This window comes from Arctopsyche grandis, chromosome 4, assembly GCF_051622035.1.
Source record: "Arctopsyche grandis isolate Sample6627 chromosome 4, ASM5162203v2, whole genome shotgun sequence".
NCBI lineage: Eukaryota > Metazoa > Arthropoda > Insecta > Trichoptera > Hydropsychidae > Arctopsyche > Arctopsyche grandis.
The window spans coordinates 13,108,900-13,132,217 of NC_135358.1; the positions used below are offsets into that span (position 1 = coordinate 13,108,900).

General features: G+C 33.5%; 1 protein-coding gene across 1 annotated transcript in view; it reads right to left on the reverse strand.

The window, feature by feature from the left end:
* The window catches only part of CASK (peripheral plasma membrane protein CASK), a 408,349-nt gene that overhangs the window by 130,225 nt on the left and 254,806 nt on the right, over positions 1–23,318 (reverse strand). Inside the window, exon 13 of the mRNA XM_077429351.1 lies at positions 18,779–18,792. Within this exon, the coding sequence (XP_077285477.1) occupies positions 18,779–18,792 (14 nt within the window). The remainder of the gene's footprint in view (positions 1–18,778; positions 18,793–23,318) is intronic.

Consider the following 23,318-nt stretch of genomic DNA (forward strand, 5'->3'; position numbering starts at 1 on the left):
ATATATATAATACGTACTATGAAAATTTTAATATGTAAGTATATGAAACAAATTTTAAAACGTATATTAAAACTTTTATAAACGAATTTATGATGAACACTGAAGCTATTATACACAAAACTTCTTTTTATACTTTTAATTTACATGCTGAAACGATTTCCCGGTGCGACAAAATAAAGCATCCATAGTTTCCTAGTTCAGTGTTAAAGTAAGTGTTTCGTATTTTTGGCATAGTTAAAAAAGCGTTTTCACTTTTGCGAAATAATCGAAGGTAGAAAATGATAAAACATAAAATGGACGCAAACGAACGTTATGGCTGTTTTCAAAGGATATCCAAACAGATAAAAATTAAATCCTCCCCAGGAGGGTATTAAATATTTTTAATACATCTCCCGTCTCGTCTTTTCCTGAAAAGCCATTTCCACAGTCGATCCGTTGAATTAAAATGGTTTTATCCGAAAAAAAGGGATAAGTCGCCTAAAGAGTTTGTCTACTGAAATTTCAAAGCAAACTTACAAAGTTGCTCGGGAGTGAGTTCATTATACTCAGACGTAGAATTAAAATGAAAAAAGATTAAATTTTGTAGATTAGTTCTCACTTTGATCAGCAAATGAAATACTCGATACAACATACTAATTTATATAAAAATGTTCGAAGCATTTTTTAATTGATATTTCCTTTAAATTGTGACGTTAACGAAGAGTCGGTCGAAATATATGTTCGACAATTAAAACCGGAAACCGAAATCCGGATACCGTTTCAATTAATGCCCTGCCGACTGACAAGCCTAGAATTTTTAACGAATCACCCGAATTAATAATCGCGTCAGCTTCGACCGACTTAAAAGCGAAGCGGGGTAGAAAAATAAACGCAATCGAATGATCACAATATCGACGGAGGTCGGTTCGAACTCCAATAGGGGTTGGTTCGTTTATTGGCAGATTAATGCCCCAGGTGCCCCTATTGTTGTCGGACGTCTCGGAGTTTAAATGGTTAAAGTTAAACGATTAATTAACCGGCGCTAATGCTTTTTCGAGAAAAAATCAATTAATCTAATTTACGACCGTTTAGAGTTCAAACCTTGTGTAGAAGTCGTTTCAGTCGTGATAAGAAGTAACTTTAGTCGAACTCACCTGAAACAATAAAAATATACCATAAATAAAAATAATTAACGCTTCAATATTATTATTATACATATAATTCTACAAAAGATTATAAAATAACAAAATTGAATCAGAAAAACATTCTACTTCATATAATTTAGGAAAAATCTCAAACATTCTGTTAATCAATCAAGCATAAACATTCAAATAATTCTATACTGAAATTGTTATCGGTTATCAGCTACATACAAGTAATAATTTAAGGACTGAAAATGTCACGATGTCATATGAAACATCCTGCAGAAAAATGAACATAGAATTTTATGGAAAGTCTATAATCAGTTTTCCGCTGTCATGTTCCGGAATTAACAGCTCATTCACGACTTTGACTACGAATGGGAGAATTTTTTGAGAGCCAATAAGGATGTTATCTTTATGCAAACGGGAGCATAAGAGCCGTTTGGCAGTGTCGGCACGTGTCGGCGTCGTGACGGGAATGTTCCAATGACACGTGCACCAATCGAGATGGTAAAACGAGATACGGATCGCAATCCTATCGGGCCCGGATATGTTATATTTTGTAGCTTAAGTGTCCCAAAACGAAATTTAAATATTTTAATAAAAAGAGCACTTTAACTTATGTCGATATAACGAGAGGAATAGCAATAAAATTAAAATTAATATTGCTAGTTTTCTTGGATATTTATACAAAATAATTAAAAAATGGATCAAGTTAGTAGTTTCTTATGCTATGCTACCCGATTTATAATATAAATTTTATTTTATTTAAAAGCTTTTAGTTGTTCGAAAAAGGTGCACATTAAATAGTATAAAAAATTACTATGTGCAAATTTATATTTCAATATGTAAATAACATTCATATTATATTACAACAAGTGATGTACCCGATGACATATCATCGCATGGGTGTTGGCATATTGCTTTATTAAATAAAAAAAAAAAAAAGAAATCTCCACGTGTTCGATTTTTTTTCCAAACACTTTTTAAATATATTTAATTTAATATTTACATTTAATTGTTTACTATGAAAAAAATGTTAAAAACTACCTACCTACATATAATAAACATAAAACACCGATAGAAAAATTAATTAATTAAATAAATTTTCAATAGATGGTGGTAAATTATTTCGATCCATTTGTCTAGAAGAATCAATCGAACAGTACATAATAGCGATATTATATATATGACTAGTGAATAGCCCGATGAAATATCATCGCATGGGTATAAAATTATTATATACCCGTATAAAACTAAAAAAAAATCCGGAACCGGAACCGTTATTTCCGTAGACTCTCATAGATAGTTTTCAATTCTTTATTTTTAATAATTTTCAATTCTTAAAGTTAACGTTAACAAAATGTTAATTAAAGTTAACAAAATGTTAATTAAAGTTAACAAAATGTAATATTTTCCGATTATACACAAACGGTCATTGACCTCGTAACGTTGAATATTATTATTACACATAACAAATTACGTGCATATACATACATATGTGTATTTACAACTCGTATTCTGGGCGAGGATATGGCGTGCGGTGCGGGCTCGTGAGAACATTTCGTTTGGATCGGAGGGTCCGAGGTTCGATTCCCGGCGCTCGCGGTGAATGAAATCATTTTTTTTCTCGAATATCGTCAAAATATAAATAATTTAAATTTAAATTTAAATTTAATTAAAAATTAATCCATAAAAAAAATGGTTCAAAACCTCGCTAAATGAAATTATTAAAATTACGTATTTTTATATGGCGAGAAGGAATATTTAAATTAGTGTTTAAAAAAAAGGCGAAATGAAGAATTGGATTTGGCGTGATGTACGTGACCATTAGCACAATTTAGACCTATATTCAGGCTATTCGGGGTGATCGGTTTGAGTCGCGACAAAGTCGTCTCATCGAAAAATGAATTTATCGATTTTTATCGATTCGTTCATTATGTTCGGCGATAGTTACGACACACACACACACACACACACACACACACACACACACCCACACACACACACACACACAGATTACCGTCTTGATACGAGTATGATGTAAGTAAAATAAGTAGATACATTTTTTTCTTTGTCTTTTTAAGATATTTGGATTAATGAATTGAAAAAATATTATAATACAAGAACATATGCATCAATATAATAATATACAACGAAAGTCTATTCTGAAACTTGAAAAACTTGAAACTGAAAAAAAAGTAACTTGAATTATAATAACTACAAATTTCATTTACAGTTCAAAGCTTTATGTACATATGTATAACATATATAATTATATGAGTTGTTCAGTGCATCATTGGTTCAATGAACCTGATAAAATTTAAGAAAAACCAAAAATTAAATGACATCTGTTCTAAAATTATTTCTTCGCCTAATCTTCGTAAAATCAAGCGGTCGATAAATCAACAGGAAAATTGAAAATTTAATTTAATTCATATGTATGTATGTATGTACATAAATTAAAGTAGCTTTCATTTAGCTGGAGAAAAATTCTGTATACTATACATATGTATAATCATTTACATTTCATCTCAAATGTTTGCCTGAAATATGTACAGTTGTACATATACCTATGATATTTTACAAAAAAAAATCATTCGAAAAATGAAAAATTTATGCTAAAAAATCTTAAACATGAATTTAAAATGTAAGTAAGCACAAGATCGTTGGGAACAGATGCGAAACAGACATTTCGCCACACGCTAGGGGCAAATGTCGTTGGCATTTAAAGCGTCTAGACTGGTAGGGGTGCGAGGGATGGAAAACCCTGGGCCTCAACCACCCCACAGGTCAAAGGCTGAACCACTGTCTGTAAGAGTCACCCAAATTCTAATTTTAAACCATCTCAATACTCAGCGATACTTATTAATGTCAACAGGGTGATGCTAAAATTGTCTCACGAACACAACACTTTATCTATCGATATTTCGTATCTAGATTCCTCACATTTTAAAATAGAAAGTCTATCTATACTGTAAACATCAACTTCAATAATCCGAAAGTGACGATACGAAAAATTTAGATATGGGAAATGTGGATTGTTTCCATCCGAGATATCTATTCAATTTTAAGGTGCTTCATATGTATGTATGTATATCGATGGCAAGCAGATGATGCAACCGCAAAACGGCGCAATTTTAGTGGAAAATTGGATTCAAATATTCGATATTATGTTTTCCAGCGAAAGCGTATCTCTAATCACGGCTCACTGAATCTCAAACAGTTTTTAACGGCCCATTTAGCGGACCCACAAACAATGACGAAATTTTTCAAACGTTTCGAAAGTTTGCCGGTTTCTTTTTCGCACGTCGTCAAAACTTTGCGTACAAAAACATAAAAAGTTTTAACCGCATACGGCCGAAATTTATTACTACATTGTATACATATACACACACACACACACACACATATATATATATATATATATATATATATATATATATATACATATACATATATTGGTTATTTCAAATTTTTTTTTTACGAATAATGGTCCGAATAGCCCTTTTGTATCTCTGAAAGCACATTTCGAATATAGAGTAGCCGGAAATGAGAGGACCGATTTTACATTGTGAATATTTTCACGGATTCTGAATATTCATCAATCTATAAAATTTATAATAATCCTTTCCCTAATACCATATGTATGTAGACTTTTGCGGTAGGTACGTTTAGCAAAAAACCGTATTTTTATTAAATTTCACGTTCCTTTTTTTGATTATCATTTTCCGTTGTATGATTATCTCGAATTTATTATGACCTGGTCTTTATTAATAGACACAATATGAATCGAAATAAGTCCATTATGAACATAAGTGTACTATAGTATTCTTGTATAAATAAATAAATTGTTTGATACATTTTAACAAATTTGAATCAACATTTAATCAAAACTATATTTTATTTCAAAAAGACTTCACCTCAAAAATTTGAATTATATTTTTGATTCATAAAAGTGAACTTTGTAACAATTAAACTCACATATGCAAATCGGTATGAAGAATACATTATATAATGTACTATTTACATATGTACATATAATATACATAATGTATAAACACTACGTGACAGTTCTGACATTTCAAATGGGACTTCTGGGGGTTGTGTCTTCCCAAAGCGCACTTGACTCAGAAAATTGATACAAATCCAGCAAAATCTCAGTCGCATGGTCACCTTGCAAACACACACAGACGTGATTGATATTTTGTGGAGGTTACGAAGTGAGCATTGTATTTGTACCCCTGTCAGTCACGAGTGTGGAAAGTGTACGAACATTGACGAGGGACGTTGCCCGTTCATTTCGGGTTTTTTCACCTGTACCAAAAACACGCGTATTTAACTAAAAGAATAACCAAAAAAAAAATACAACTCGAATAAATATGAAATGATCTATCTAAATTGAAATATGTGAGTGGGATAATGGGAATGTAAAATGCTAGATCATTTTTTTCTAGGTGATGGCTTCCAATAACAAAACACAAAACGAACGATTCGTTTATGCGCGAGATGCGAAAAAAATCAGGTTAAGCTTATAGCATATTTTCCGCCATAAAAAGCGGAAGCCAACCGTGAAAATCGTTCGCACATTACAACGCGTATTGTAAATAGGTTTTCATTTTCATAAGATTTAGTAATTCAACACTGCGAAAGATGCAACGTCATAAACGACGATATTTCTTCTTTTTTTCAATAAAAAATAACTGATCGTTATCCATTAAAAAATAACGCGTCATGCAAATAAATTATATTTAATAGTGCGTATTTTTTTTTTATAATTTTAAAATTTTCCACACACCCGCAAATGTATTCATTGCTTATGTCGAATGAAAAATGTATTTCCACATTCGGCAATGACAGCTGTATGCACCTCTTCCTGTTAAAATAAATTCACTCGTAAATCCAACGGATATTCAGCAAGAGTGGCAGTAAAGTTAAATGAAAAAATTCTAAGGAAAATTCCGGTTTTAGGGCGGTCCAAACTCGTTGTATTCAAAAAGTTATATTTTATTCCCGATATTAAAATCATTTTAATGACGGAAAAATATTAAACTTCGGTCGTTTTGTATGAAAACTTCTCCAATATCAACTTAAGGAAAAAAGTCGATCGACGAGGACTAGAGATTTCACGTGGGTAAGGAAAAATCCTTCGACGGAAGTGAAGCATTTTAGACAAAATGGCCCTACGTGTTTCGTAGCGAGTTTTTCAAGTTTATTTGACATTAACATAATGTTTATGTAAGGAATTTATTCTTACATATATGTTATATGTAAGAATAAATTCTTTCTTACATACATATATGTATATTACGAGGTGCGAAGAGACACCTCTGTGAGGGACAGTACATATAAGTTAATTATAAATTCTAGAGTTAAGTATAATAATTAAGATGTATTTTTAAATTAGCTTGATAGCTAAAATATATATAAATAAATAAATATAAAACGTAGATATATGTATAATGAAAATTATTAAAACGGTAATATTATAAAAGATAAATGTCTTTACAAACATACATATGTGAACACTACAAAACGTTATTAGTACTTCGTATATGTACATACGTATAAAGTGATCAATATTGAATATATGAGGCGTTATATTTGAATATGGTGGAAGTTCAATTTTCAGTACGAAAAACACTATTTCTATTTAACTTAGTTCACAAACTGCTATCATTTTTTTTAATTCGATATGTCTAAAATATTGGAAAAGCAGAATAAACATATTACACCAGTATTTTTAAATATCGTTTTGCAAGATATTTCTCTAAATGAAGAAAAGTGGACTTATGCCACTTCAAATAATAACGGCCCATATAATAATTTACATACATATGTAAGTACATATGAGCCGTTATATTTGAAAGTGCCGGAAGTCCGATTGTCAGTTCTTATACAGTTTAATTATAGGGATGTTATGTACATATGTAGATAAAAATATTAAAATATTGTACATTGATATTGAAATAAGCACAACGACTCCCTATAGAAAAAAATATAGTGGAATATGAGGATCCCTAGACGTAATATGTGAAGAGAAATTGTTTTATATGGTAAAACGTCATATCAGAATATTTCTTCCTGACGTTTATATGAGAATGTCAACATTTAATACAATATGAAAATTTTGCTCGGAACTCAAAATAAAATACGAACCACCACATTTTATTTATTTACAAATTTCCATGAAGAAAAAGCGAAAGGTTTCTTTTCTACATTCCATTACTAACCTTAGCCTATTTATCTCAACGTTTTAATTCGAATTCCCAGCGTTTTACTCGACACAAAAACGTTGATTAATTACTGTAGTGATACGACAATCCAATATTGTCAAAATGATCACAATTGGATAGGACATTTAGTGAAATAAACGTGTTCGGATACAAAATAAACGTCAAGCCGAATTATATTAACGCAATCGTTTCCGCATCGTTACTCTTCACCGAATGCTCTAGTTACGCTGTAATAATTAATTTATCTGATTCATTTTGAATCACGCAATATTTCAATCATCACGAATTTCGATTAGAATCACGGTATCATAAACCAAGTGGCAAACTTTGTAATACAATACATACGTTCATGTATGTATGTAATATGACTCAACTTCTTACCAAATCAAAACTATCCTAGCATCAAGTAAATTAAAATTAAAAAAAATAACATAGAAAAATAGCTTTATTTATGGGGAAAATCAGTTATGCAATCCAGGTCAAGTGCAAGACAACAACAAAATTTAATCTATATACATATATATATATATATATATATATATATATATATATATATATATATATATATATATATATATATATATATATATATATACATATATATATATATATATATATATATATATATATATATATATATATATATATATATATATATATATATATATATATATATATATATATATATATATATAATAAAATATTATATAAGTCCAATTATATAATATTTTTTTAACAAATCCCACACAATTTCTCGCATGCGAGCTCTGAAATATTAAATCAGCTTTTTCACCGCAAAAGAACAAAGTGCACGTATAACGGCGTTAAAATTAAAATATCTTTAGCCGAAAAGCGCCGTTTGGCAACGCCACGTAGAGCCGTAAAACTAATTAGCGAGAAACTAATAACAAACAACGCAGACGGGGGAAAGGGGATGCTGTGGAAGGGGGTACGTTTTTCATCTCGAACTATGGGTTTGTTTTTTGGTTTTGGACGAATGGACAGTCACAGTTGACAAACGGCAGTTAATTAACGGATATTTGATGCGAATTCGTCACGTTCATTCGGTGTATAATTGCGACAATTTACAACCGAAGTATGAAGTTTGAAATTTAATTTCAAGAGAGAACGCATAGCATATTCAATAGCTATGATGATTCACCAAAATATACATACATATATATATATATATATATATATATATATATATGTATATATATATATATATATATATATATATATATATATATATATATATATATATATATATATATATAAATATATAATAAAAAACATAGAATCAGCAAACAAAATCCACTCCATATTCCACTATAACCGCAGGAAATATTCAATGAACTGAAAATGTGACGGTTGTGTCATTCTTGACCTTTTGTATTCGATTTTCGGATTAGACCCAACACCCGCAAGTTGAAAGGGAATGAGGGCGATAATTCAATATTTGACCCTTAAAATTAGGGGCTTGTCTTGGGCCCCATAAAAGCCATTGAACTTCGACGGCTATGGTGAGATAAATTGAGTCGAAATTACATTTTGCCATCATCAAATAGACACAATATTATTATAATATAATATAATGTTTTGTATTATACATATGTACACGATATCACAAATGTATGAAACATTAGTTACAAAAATGAATACAATAATTGAAAGATTATATATACATACATATGTATGTATTTGAAAACGGAGATGTATTAAAACCTTTATTAATGAAATATATGGAAAATTAGGAAAAACTTTACAAATGAAAACATATATACGAATACGTATATATCGGAAACGAGCAGAACTGGAGCTGGCGTTTCACGTTGAACTCAAATAGAAATGTATTAACAAAAAAAATTACAAAGAAAACCTTTCGTTCGGAAAAATGAGCTAAACTACATTAATCCCATTGGTAAATAGGAAGCATATACTGATATTAATTCAATCATATAAACTAACATGTATATGACGAAAGAGTTGACCCGATTGAAGATATGAAGGTGAGATGATGCCATTAGTGAGAAGGGTAAATGTGGTATGGGTGAACCACACCGCGCGATAAGTCTTGTAAGATTTTGGGTTCGAAACCAAGACAAGGGACCCCCGTCCAATAATCCTGATTGGGGGGAAACTAATTGAAGAGATTTGTAGAATATATTTCCAAAACTTCGAACGTACAAAATAAACGTACACACATAAATATAAAGCCATAGTCCAACAACAATGTATTTGGAAACTTAGATGCGACGTGAAACTTGAATTTTACGTAGACCGTGTCCAAAAGTAAAAAAGTAAAAAAAAATCCACTATGAAAGATAAGTAAAATGCAATGTACTGCAGAAAGTTACGACAAGTTTCATTTTGGATACAAAAGAGATAAAGCTAAAATTTACGATGCATACATACATAAGTACCACCTACGTATTTATCTACATACAAATGTACATTTACATACATACATTCATACGAATATGTAATTTATAATATATTCTGAAATAAAAGTTTTATAAATGATTTACTACGGAATAATATATTTGCCGCAACTTTATTCTGAACTAGCTGAACCCCGGCATGCGTTGCAATGCCATAATAACACAAGCAATTCCCGTTTCCGTTCCCATTCCCGTTCTCGTTCTCGTTCTCGTTCCCGTTCCCATTTGTCAGAAAAACGCAGGCAGCGAAGCGAACACATTTGAAATTAATAATAACAATAACGCATGTTCAGCATTTAATAATAACAATAACGCCACAATAACGCATGCAATTCCCGTTCCCGTTCCCGTTCCCATTTGTCGCAAAAACGCAGGCAGCGAACACGTTGGTCGCGACGCGAAAACATTTGAAATTATAGCGTTGCAATGTCACCCATTCCCGTTTTTCCCGTTTTTTTTTCACAGTAATCTTCCCGGACATGAATACAACAAATTCTGAAAGTTCCATCGTAATCGGTTCAGTGGTTTAGGAGCCTATTCGAGACACACACACACACACAGACATTCATTTTTATATTTCTGAATAAGACCTTCTAAATATGTATACAAACATATATGTATAATTTATATTTATGTGGAAGAAAATAATTTTCATCTTTTAAAATAAAGATGAAGACCAAGTATCAAAAGTGCGTATACTAAATTTGTGATATAATAATACATAAAATCTACATATAATTTTCATTCATATTCATAATTTTGCGGATTTCTAGGGCAATCGGATATGTACTACACGTGTCTTATAAAAAATACATAAGATTTCTTCGACTGTGGACTATTATTATTCATTTACGACGAGGATTCATTTTTTGAATTAATTTTTTTTTAAGAAATACTATCACGTCTGATGCTCGAATCGTGTCGGTTCAACTTTACATTATTTAATTGCAATACAAACTTTCGGGGATGCTGGGAGCGCGTGGGCGGGTCGGCCTCAGGGCCGTTTATCACGCGGTCCGCGGTCCGCAACACGCCATTTAACCGACGCCCCTGGCCGACCTCGAGATTAAAACAAAAACACCGCGTAATGGAACCGAGACTCGTCGTTATAATAATTCAATTTGTCGGGACCGGGAAAGGGTTATCCGCACTTGTGGTACTTCACCCATGAGCATATCAAATCCACCTTTGGACACGCGACACTTTTCTTACGGAGGAAAAGTTGTAACAGAATTTGCCCAGTGAGAAACAGATTTCATTCAAAATATAAGTATGTACCAATATACCATTTATACTAATTAGAATAGTATTTTTAATTTTATTTTTAAACAACTGAGCTTTGAGGTCTTCTGGATTAAAAACTACTCAATACTTTTTTCTTTGAGTCACTTACATACATGTGAATGCATATAAATGTGTTCTACTTAATATACATGTACATATGTACGTACCAGTGGCATTCGGTGAAAATCTCCCTATTTTTGCCGCGCAGCCTTATTTAAGTGTGCGCGAGTAGTCCCCTTGTGACCCGCTCGCACACACGTAAGTTAGCCTGTCCGACAAAAACGAGGAGATTTCCACGGCACGCCCCTGATATGTCAGAAGAGGCTGCTTTTAAATGTTTTCAGCATATATACATATGTACATATGTATGTATACAGGAACACATTCGCGTTACAAATTTTATATAACTACACAAATAATGTTTTAAAAGTTACCTACAACTTCGTATAATCCAAGTGTGAACTTCTTCATTATAGAAAAAATAGTACACGAAGAAATTGAAAAAGAGTGCCTTCACATTGACAGCTACTATGCATGCACATATGTATGTAACAGAAATGAAGTAGACAATACGCAAAATCAAGATTAAAAGTCTACAACTGATAGAAGCTACAACTGATAGATACAACTGATAGATTAAAAGTCAATGTTGAAAAAATAGTATATAGTATAAAAAATAGTATAAATATTTAGACGAAATATCAGAATCGTAAACTTAAATTGTAGTCAGGTTTCAAACAGATACGCAATCTTCCGCAGAATTTACCTGCGTAATTGGTGTGCGGCTATGGCGCAATTTTCAGAGCTTTCAAAGGATCCGCGAGCTGGGGGATGCCCCAGATTGATCCCAGTCCCCACTGAAGAGGCCTGCAGAGCGTTATTTATGTTCTACGAGGACTTGTTAGACATAAGGGCCGATACGAGGAGCCGAGGCCCAAATCCCGATTGGGGTTTCTGGCGGACCCCACACCATCCCTCGGCGCCAACTTCGCTCTAATCTTTTTGCCCACCTCCCTTAGCTCCCCATCCCCGAATATCTTCACAACCAACCCCTCGAAAACCTGTCAAGAACACCGCTTAGACTCTAACAATAAAGCGCGGTTACAGGGCAGCCAGACTAAAACAATCAATATTTTTAATGACTTCTTTCCGAACGTTATTGAAACGGCATTATTAAGGTGTCCACTCGCGTATTTTTCCGTCAAATAAAATGTTTTGGGAAATGCGGAAAATATTTAATACAAAAACACGCACACATTGATCAGGATTTATTTTGTTTGTACGTCCTACCAATTCAATTTTTCGTTGAAAGCTATGTATGTTCGCTTTCATCATAAATATTATTTTGGACACAATTTTTATGATAATAATCTTTTGTTGTTTCGCAAAATATAAGTAATACTTACATTTAGCTTCTTTATTGTTATTGCGTCTATAAAAATATGGGTTTTCAAACTTTTATGACGGCCCGTCCTTATTTCTAGTCGAGTCTTCTGGGGTACATATAATATTACGCTTGTGTCCTGTATTATCAGTGATAGTTAACTTAAAAGTGCAAATTAAGAAAAAGTATTTGAATATTAACAAAAAAAATTGTGATAATTCCCGAAACCAATTAATTTTAAAGAAAAATACTACTTTTTTTGAAAATATATTTTTTTAAAAAATAAAATTGGTTTTTATGTGTAATATGTTAATTTTCTATAATAATTGGTATAAAGCCAAATTCGCAATCCTAAAACTATCTAATTTAGTAATATATGTAGAAAGAAATACACATATACTCGTATATCTCCATGCATATATGTACATATATGTACATGTGTATTAGTTAGATTTTAATATTTTTTTCGACTTTCATTACAACAAATTTATTTGAAATAATAAAACATTTTCAAAAACGTGTATTTTTATTGTGAATTTATATGAAATGAGACTAAATAACCAAAATGTTTCTGGTGCTAAGGCGTACGATTTTTATATCCAAAAAATCCTAAATCATGATATATAATATGTACATATGTAGGTGTGAACAGTTGATAATCCCTGAGTAAAATCCAATAAACTCGGGGTGAATGTACATACATATGCACATACATTACATATGTATGTATGTATAGGTACATATGTACATATACAATCTATGTATGTTATCGTTTTTCAGAAGCATACTTTCCATGTAAGTTTTTTTGAGCTCATTTACAAAGACTTACCAAAATGATATTAAAAAAAAAAAAATGTGGCTGAAATCTGGAGTCGAATTTAAAACTGTGTCGCATTAATTTCCATTGGTTAGGTACCGCAATCGCTTAGCCCTTTCGAGGGGAGGAGGTCAGCGAGGGGAGCGATGGTATTCGACAATATTTCAAATAAATGGACGCGTCCGCTTATAAAGCACCAGAGGCAGTGTAAGCTTTCGCCTGGCTGTCAGGGTTAATATGAAATTCTCCAGTGGAGGAATGCGCCCACTCACACGGTCCCAGCCGCAATGGCCCGGGAGCATCTCTCAAAACTCATATTCGCTAATGTACGAGCCAGACATTCTTAACCTTTTTCGGGAAAGACCCAAATTTTTTTCACCAACGCTAAAAAAACAAATAAAATTCGATCTCGAGCCGAATCGTCCGTGAAATGTCCGAGATAATAAACCGATGGATTTTCTAGCCGGAAAGGTCGAGAGCACCTGTTGTTAATATCGACGTATGTAAGCCGTTGCCGGAGTCGCAACGTACGGATATCGAAAAAGTGGTATTCGAACCGCGCTGAATTATGGCGGTACAGGTCATGGAAAACGATGTTGAAAACAAAGTCGGCTGAAAAAGAAAATAATGATAGCGGAATGTAACGGACAGGTAATTCAAAACGTGTCACACGGCGACTGCGGAAAAGCTGAATTATTATTATAGACCGACTTCAGCAAATCTTTGTAAGGAATACAGAGTAAGAATTCACTTCTGAAACACACGTTTGTACTCACAGAAGTTAAGCATAAATATTATATACATTTACAACGTGTATCTATGTATGTACATATGTACATATATATCATATTTAAAATGCAGCTCACTTTTTGTATCTATGCAAATACACACATAAAAATATAAGATACTATTTTTTTAACCCGGCTTCGCTCCGTATTTGTAATATAAACCGCTTAATCATGGGCAAACTAATAGTAAACATTTTATTAAATTTATTTCAATAGTTTTATTTGAATTTTTTTTTTTATTAAATTGAACGTCACGGATTTTACAAACCAACCAAACATACATACATACAAAATCTCTTTCGAAATTATATATTAGATTAGAAGTTTTAAAACATATATTGTGCAAATTTTAATTAAAGCTTAAAATCCGGTTTAAAAAATTACTTATATAATTGTGGTAGGTTTGGGCTACTTAGTATGTGAAACGAAACTCAAAGCCCCAAAAACAACGTTTAAGCAATGATATCAGTTTTTACATTAAAATACTTAATAAGTCAGTGCATCGGAAATATCTAAATATGTATTATAATATATGTAAATACGATTATATTTTACATTTGGGCAAAAAATGATTGACGTGAGACTGGCCATTAAATTCAAAGTTTTCATCAAAATTTGAAAATTCTGTTATATTAACCAAAATTAAATTAAAAATTTTAATATAATAATAAATATAAAATGAGTTTAAATCGTTGATTGCTAGAAAGGTTTTATTTCAAAATTTCAACCCACCTTCATTTCAAAAGCAAAACGCGAACTAAAACTTTCAAATATTTGAAGTTCCGACAGGCTGTCATTTTTGACAAGGTTGAATAATAACTAGCGCCGCTTGCAACATACAGATCTTTGACGTGATTCCAACTAATTAATCCGGATTTCATAGACTTTTCCGAAACTCAGCTCGAAAAGTTTTGTTCTCGGACAAATCGCTGAGATCTGCAGAAGTATTGATCGATGCAAAAGCCACTGTCGAGAGTTTTCCCGAACTTTCGCGGTAACTTCTCGAAGTAAATCTATGAGGATGATTATGGAAAAAAATACCAAACTACATGCATACATACATAAATGTATTTATATACAAAACAAAAATATATTTTTAATATTAATATTTTTTTCAGTCAATCTATGTATGTACATATATTGTCGAATTGAAACGAAGATGCGTGTTAATTTCATGGAATTCATTCGCGTAAGCCTTGGTGCGGGAAATTATATCGATTTTACACACCGCTTTAAAATGTAGATAGGGGAGAGGGGGATTGGCGTGTGGGAGGGCTCGATAATTCGGTCCAACTCAGGAAATTACTCAGAAACTTATCCATGAAGTTAGCTGAGGCTTTTATGCTGAACCTCTCGCACGTCGCATCCCCCGATTCCTCATCATCGTCACCAGATAATATTTCTTGTTCGGCTGGCTGGAGGGGTTGCCGCCAATTATTAGCGTTTTAATGAAGTTTCTTAGCCTAATCTGAAATTCTCAATCTGTCGCTAAAATAATTATTTTACCAGTCGAGAGACAAAGACTTGAGGGTAAACAAACAAGCAATTTTTCATAAAATAACTTACAATGCTTCAGGAACAAATATTATAATCTAGAACAATACTACATAGAAAACTTTTGATTTGAATAGATGTATTTTCTAAGATTAAATTTTGAAGAATAGAAATCTACATCTCCAAACAAGATCTATCTTAAGAGAAGTTTCGTGTTTTGTATATATTTAGTGGAAAGTTGAACAATTAAAGGGACGGATTAAATTTCTTTAAGTTGTCAATCGATAATCACAAGGCAAATTCATCTGTTGTTTATAATTATGACGCGACAAGAGGAGAACATTCTGGAGCGACTCGTCATATTTGGGGAGTAAAAGAAACAAGATGAAGTGACAGATTTGAAACTGTGGATAGAATGCAATTATATGTACATACATATATACATATATACAAATATGTACATACATAACTTAATTGTTAGCATAACTTCATAGAAAAATTAATTGAACGGAATATAAGCAATAAGGTTATTCTCGTACATATTACATACATTTTGCAAAATGTGAGAAAGTTTTGACGGTATACTCGGTGATATTTATAATGTGAACTACATACATGTTTTATTCATTACGTATTATTTTAAAACAAACAACACTGGAAAGCAAGAAGAGATAATGCAGAACACTATGAACATCTAGGACCACTGGTATAAACTTCGTATGTAGTAAACATACAAATTGTTCTAATAACATTTCCACGCTTTTACTCATGAATGCATTTCGTCAACGACTTAATAACGTTGGCTTCCAAGAAAGTCTCAAATTATTCGCACCGAAGGTTACAACTCAATTTTAGAACCAAAATTACCATTTACACATCTAAATTCGCGCACAAAGTCATACGAAAACCCGTATATATGTACATATGTATAATGTATGTCTGAAAAATGAAAAAAAAATGAATAATTCAAATAACCAGAGTAGGCAGTGCGAATCGGAGCGCGCCAATAGCGTAAAGGACACGCTCAGAATATATTACAAGGGATTTTTAGGGACACAGAAAAGGGCTTGTAATTGCCGTAAGCCTCTGGCTTTAGACATCGAGAGGAGATTTCGGGCAAAGCTCGAGAGTCGAGCTTAATTTTTGGCCTAACGAAACTCATGCGTGTCTCATCCGCATCTACACGCAAAGGGCGTGCCCTCAAACGACAAAATTGAACGACGTGACTCTCGCTGCGTACCTCGAAAACGAGAATTTAAACATTCGTTAAGATTTCTCATTTGTAAAGCAATGCGAAAATACTATTTCATTCATACGGATGTTATTTACAAGACGGAGAGCTCAAACTCGCATTGTTTATACGACCTGGGATTCACGCAGGACAAAAACGTAACACAGTATATAAAATTTAGATGTAACTTATATGTGTTGTGGAGGAAAACTCTTCCCGTGGGAGCGAATCAATTGTCCTGGATCATGGGGACATTTATACGTCGAGCAGTTTTTCTCTACACGGCAACCTACTCCATGTTTAGAAATAGAAAAAACGATACGATTTATAGGGTTAGAGGAAATAAAGAGTACGATTTATATATTCACACATATAAACGAAATCGATAGGATTATAAACAAATTGCAGGAAAATTCCAGCATTGAAATATGAGATGAAATATATACATATTTCTTTATTTATTTACAATTTGAACCATTGTGGCAAAATAGAAATTCCTAATGCGCCACAATGGTCGAAAATATGACACAGAAAAATTATGTAATTATACAGAAAAAATACATATTTATACATAATACTTATATAAATACAATACCAGCAAAAGTTCAAACAATAATGTAAGTAGTCACCAAATATATAATAATAGTTAAATGTGAGGAGAAAAATCGGGAATGTTTTGTATATGTGAATATGTACAACTAGAACCAGCCGTGAATACAAAACATCTCCGTGAAGTCCGAATGGAAGAGACAAGATCAAAATTCAATAAAACATCATATTCAATTATGAAAATAATGAGGAGCACAGGCTACCAGACAAATTGGTTAAAATAATCTAAGATTAATTAAATTGGTTAAAATACTCATTGAGGTGGAAAATATCACATTCAGGCACGGCAGCAACTATTTCATTTCGAAGTCGGATAGCTCTGGGAATGGGAGCCATCTGATAAAGAACTGTGCGGGCAAGAAGTTGAACCATCAAATGATGTTACCTACTACGCACATAACTACTAGCGACATAAAGTCTCAACTGTTCGAGCAACGACAGGAATGACATAGTAGCACGTAAAGCTGGAAAACTAAACGAATGAATGAGAAGTTCAAGGGAATTATACTCAGACATTCCCAAAAGGAATATTCCGATGTATTGTATATAATATTAGAAAATATCGATGAATATATGTTAATAAATATAATAAATATACATATGTACATTTGTATAGGGATATACATATTTATGTATGTACTAGCGTTGTGCCCGTTGATTTGAACGAGTGGTTTTGGAAAGGAATTGATACACGAATTAAAATAAAGTTATATGTTATATATATAAATATAATGTAAGGTAATTTATAGACACGCGCACGTATTAATAGTAAAATGTTGAGTGCGCGCATTAGACGCTCGCCGATCCAACCCGTTCACGCGTTCGAAATGATGAATGAATGTGTGCGTGTGTCTTCGTGGATGTTTGTATGTGTGTACGCTCCCGTGCAGCGCATCTGACGCTGACGTCAACTGTTCCAAGTCAGGTGCTCAATATCAGGAACATATGTCAGACGCACTCTACCCCCCTCACTTCACCGCTACCCCGCTTTCCCGCGTCTCCTCGGCACGATCGGTCTTCACGCCACATCTCTATAGCGGATGCTTAAAATGCACCCATTGGTCTGAATGTATCATCGTTGCTCTAATTGGTCAAACGATTTAGTCCACGTGGACCACTTCACGCTGATTAGTTGGGCACCTCGTTTGCGTGTATTTATTTTATTAAATATCTCTAGTCACAACATATATGTACATACTCCTGGCATTCTAAAATTTGTTTTTTCGAAATCTTCTTATTGGTCGACGCGTCCGCCACATATCCACAAACATACATACATCGCATATGTTTTATTATAGTATTATATTATTTATAGGTACGTATTTTGATTTTTGATTTTTAAATGCTTTTTATTATTACGAAATTATGTTCACAATACATCTTATATCTATTTTAATAGCTACTGATCTACTGATCATTTTCTATTTTACAATTTTAATTTAATTTGGTTAGTAATCACAGTATTATATTATTCTAATGTTAATCTAAAGCATAATAGGAAAAAGAGCTCAAAAACCTATTTACAATCCTTATAAATGTTCATAATACATTTAATACATAATATTAATTAAAGAATATCTAAAGGCGATGACCTAAAGCAGATTGTGTTTAGGTAATCTGTGTTTATACCTGAAGGGTATAGACATTTTGTTGTAATCACCGAGACTCTTCACAAGTGTGTTAGTATGGTTGTTAGTGATTCTTTCATAGAATCTACTGGTTAGTTTGTTAGTAATGTCTGTAACAAACGGAATATTATATATAGCATGCAGTTTTTTCAGGTTAGTATATATGGGTGTATTATAAATTATTTTAAGGGATTTATTTTGTATTACTTGGAGCTTGGAAAGGTTAGTATTCGAGGCGTTATTCCATACAGGTGAAGCATAGGTTAATAATGGTAATATGAGCGCGCGATATAATTTTATTTTATTTAGCGTTGATAAAGAACTATGGCGATTAAATATTGGATATATTGAGGATATACCCCGCATCGCCTTGCATTTCGCTGCCTCAATGTGAGGTGCCCATCTCATTCTTTTATCAAACGTTACTCCTAAATATTTTATTACTGACTGCCATTTCAGACTTTCTCCAGAGGGGATTTTCAGATCTGAACTTGGCTTATGTTTTCTAACACTAAAGAATATGGCGTCTGTTTTGGTTTGATTAATTTGAATTTTCCACTTAGTGAAGTGTTCAGTCATTGTTTTAATTGCAAATTCAAGATTTTTAAGAATAGTGTCTGGTTTTTTGCTACTTGTGAAGCAAGCTGTATCATCTGCATATAGGGCTATGTGACAGTTTTTTGGAATAGGTATGTCATTTATATATATGGAGAACAAGAGTGGGCCAAGCAAGCTCCCCTGCGGAACGCCAGCTGCGATTATTTTTGGAGACGATAATTCATTATTTACGCTAACCACTAGCTTTCTACGAGTTAAGTACGATTTGATGATGAGAATTAGGTAGTTTGGTATTTTGTTAATAAGGAGCTTATGAATGAGTTCATCGTGCCAAACCGTGTCGAAGGCCTTTTCTATGAGTAAACATGCGTTGAATATTTTAGATAGTGAGACTAAAGCTTTAAATGGAAGTTGTTTGATTGTGATGTTATCTATTGAATCTCGCCCAGGTGCCTTTTTATTTTTTAAATTACGTATTATATTTTGGATTTCACACGGATGCACCAATTTTATATTTTTAGTACTGTTAGTGGGAGTTTTTGTGATGATTTTAATGGACCGGTTGACTTTATTATGCGTTGGTATGTGATTGTAATGTTGTGTGAGTGTGTGATGTTTTTGGAAGGATTTTGATAATAGTTCTGCTTTGTCGCAATCACGCGTCACTGAGATTCCTGCATCATCTAATGGAGGAATCGAGTTTTTTGTCCTGCGAATCGCTTTAGCTAATTTCCATAGAGAGCCATCAACTGAGCTCAATTTTTCTAATTTTTTAGACCAAGCTTCATTTTTGATTTCTTTGATTCTAATTTTAATTTGATATGTGAGCTTATTAATTAATGTTTTCAATGCTGGATTTTTTGATGTTTGCCAAATTTTACGGAGTTTATTTTTACTTTTAATTAGATTTGCAACAAAGTCAGTTATCTCTAATTTGTGTTCAATGTATTGTGTCTTAGGTATGTGAAGGTGTTTGGATCGAGTTATTGATTCCGTTAGGTGTATTATGGAGCTGTCGATTTCGGTTTTGTTTGTGAGTGTGGTAGAAGTTAGAATGGTTTGGTCATTTATGTACGACTTGAACTCTCGCCAGTTAGCTCTCCCGTAATCCCAACTATGCTTGATGATTTCCTCGGGTTTCCCGTCGATTGAGAAGATTATCGGGAGATGATCAGACGACAGGGTTTGAAGGGCATTTGGTGTCGATATTTTTGGGCAGTTCTTGACGAGGACAAGATCTAGTGTAGATGGTTGTGAGTTATTTGTGGGATAGTGTGTGTATGTATCCGGATGAAGTAAGATTGTATCTGTTAGTTGAATGTATTTAAAAAGAGTTGTGCCTTGTTGGTCAGTGTTTACGCAACTCCATAACGGATGTTTGGCATTAAAGTCACCAGCTACCACTACCGAACTACCAATGTTAAATATTTTGTTAAGATCGGATGCCAATAATCGTTTTTGGGGAGGATTGTAAGCGGATGCTACTATGTGACGGGTGTTGTTAATTGTTAGTTCGATGGCGGTTAGTTCTAAATTTTTTAGTGGCGGAGTTATTACGCGAGAATGTTTTATTGACGATTTTATAAAAATGGCAACTCCCCCTCCATGCTGTTCTCGGTCTTCGCGATAGCAGTTAAAGTTAGGTAGGTTAATACGGATATGAGGTTTTAAGAAGGTCTCGGAGATTAAAACTATGTCAACACAGTACTCACCGATCGCCGACTCTAGTTCGTCAATCTTATTCTTAAGTCCACGAGCATTCCAAGCTAGAATGTTCAGGCGCCTCCCGTTAATCAAAGACATCGAGATATTCGACAAGCATGAGTGCCAGCTCTAGTTTGTCGGTGCAACCGCTGGCCTTGGCACGAATCTCCTGGAGGATCTTCAACATCTTCGTCATAGACGCCATGGAAGTTAGGTCTGTTGTTGGTTGAATGTTGGGATTGGTTGGTTGGTGGGGTTTTTTAGGGATATTTGGGATATTTGGTGAAGGAGTTTTAATGGTCGGTAGCTTTGGGAAGTTATGATCGTTAACGACCGGGATATTTTGTGGCTGCGCCACTGGGAGTTTCCAAGGGTTGGCTTTGACAATTGATGCTCGATTCTTCCTCGATTCCAGCATTTTCAGATAGCTCTGTCTTTTTGGACAGTCTTTGAAGTTAGCGGGGTGAGATCCTGAACAGCCTGAGCAGACAGCAGGGGTAACTATTCCTTGATTGCATTGTGCGGTGAGGTGAGTGCCGGCACATTTGACGCACTTGGCCTGCCGATTGCAGTTTTTCGCAGCGTGTCCATATTCTTGGCATCTGAAACATTGAGTAATATTTTGTGATTTACTAGTATATTTAACGACACTGACCTTTGTGTAACAGATGTACCGGATTTCTTTAATCTTCTTTGCCGATACCGATGGCTCGAAGAACACCAAGTATAGCTCGGTGGCGTTGCTCCTAGGCTCCTTCGTCTTCATCTGTATGACTTTGGTTACAGGGAATCCCTGTCTGATGATGTCATCTTTAATATCAGCTTCCGGCAATTTCGGCAAGCCACGTACGACACTTTTTATTTCCTTTTCCTCCTTCCTGGAAAAGGTATGGAATTGTCGGTCTGGTGTCAAACCATCCCGAAGTTTTTTAAAGTCTTCAAGACTTTTACATTGTATCTTGACATTATTTTGACCAATGTAAGTCATTGTGAAGTCTTTTATAAACTTCTTGATCGACTCGATCATGCTGCCGTGAGTGCCAGTAGCTGTCATGATGATGGGCGGGATTCTTCCACCGCTTCTGGGGACATCGGAAACTTCCAAGAGCCCTTCAAATTTGTTTTTCTCCTGAATTTTAAATTCAGGAGCAACATCTTTCACGTTCTTTGTCGTATGTTTTGGAAACTGCCACTCGGTCTCCATCTGAGCGGTCTGAGAGCAGCCTGGTTGAGGAGCTTCGGTTGTAGTTATCAGTGTCTTCTTAATTCGCTTTTTCAGGTTGGATCCTCGCATGGTGCCAACATGTGTTCTTTTGGTGTTCGTTTTGTGGGGGGTGTTTGTTGTGTATGTTAAAAGGTGTGGGTTTTTTGACGGTATGGCGTATCGCTGTATTATGAGCGCTCGCACAGAGAGTAGGTCTTCGGCACGTCCGTTCTCACGGAGCGTCGAGAGACGAGTCATAGGTACGTATAATAAATACCGATGAAGTAAAAATTGATTGTTTCGAAGAAGTAAAATTTTCGAGCATAGATAATATAATATTTATGGTTCATAAATATGATAAAGGTAACTTCAATTTAAATGACAGCAGTTATTAAACGTCATAATCAGTAAAATGAAAAAAAGAAAATTGAAAGTGGACATCAAATATTGAAAATTATTTATCACGTCTGAATAATTTCACGACACTAAAAAATATACTGAAATTGAGGACTAAATTTAAATTGAGTTTATTAAAAAAAAAAATTATTTATTTAAAAATAATTCATCTTTATTTATGTTTACTAAAAGAAATTAATGAACGTTTTTTCCCTAGAAAAAAATTTAAATATGTATTTGAGGGAAAGTTTAAAAAGTTCGATAACGTTAATGAGTTTACCCGGAGCTTTAACCCATTTATTCCCTACTTGATGCGAAAAACCAAAAGGAAACTATAAAAAAACCACTAAAAGTCATTTCATTCGATGACACGCCCTCGCCTCTTAAGATTTTAAAATAACAAAGTCCGAAAACATCTCACAC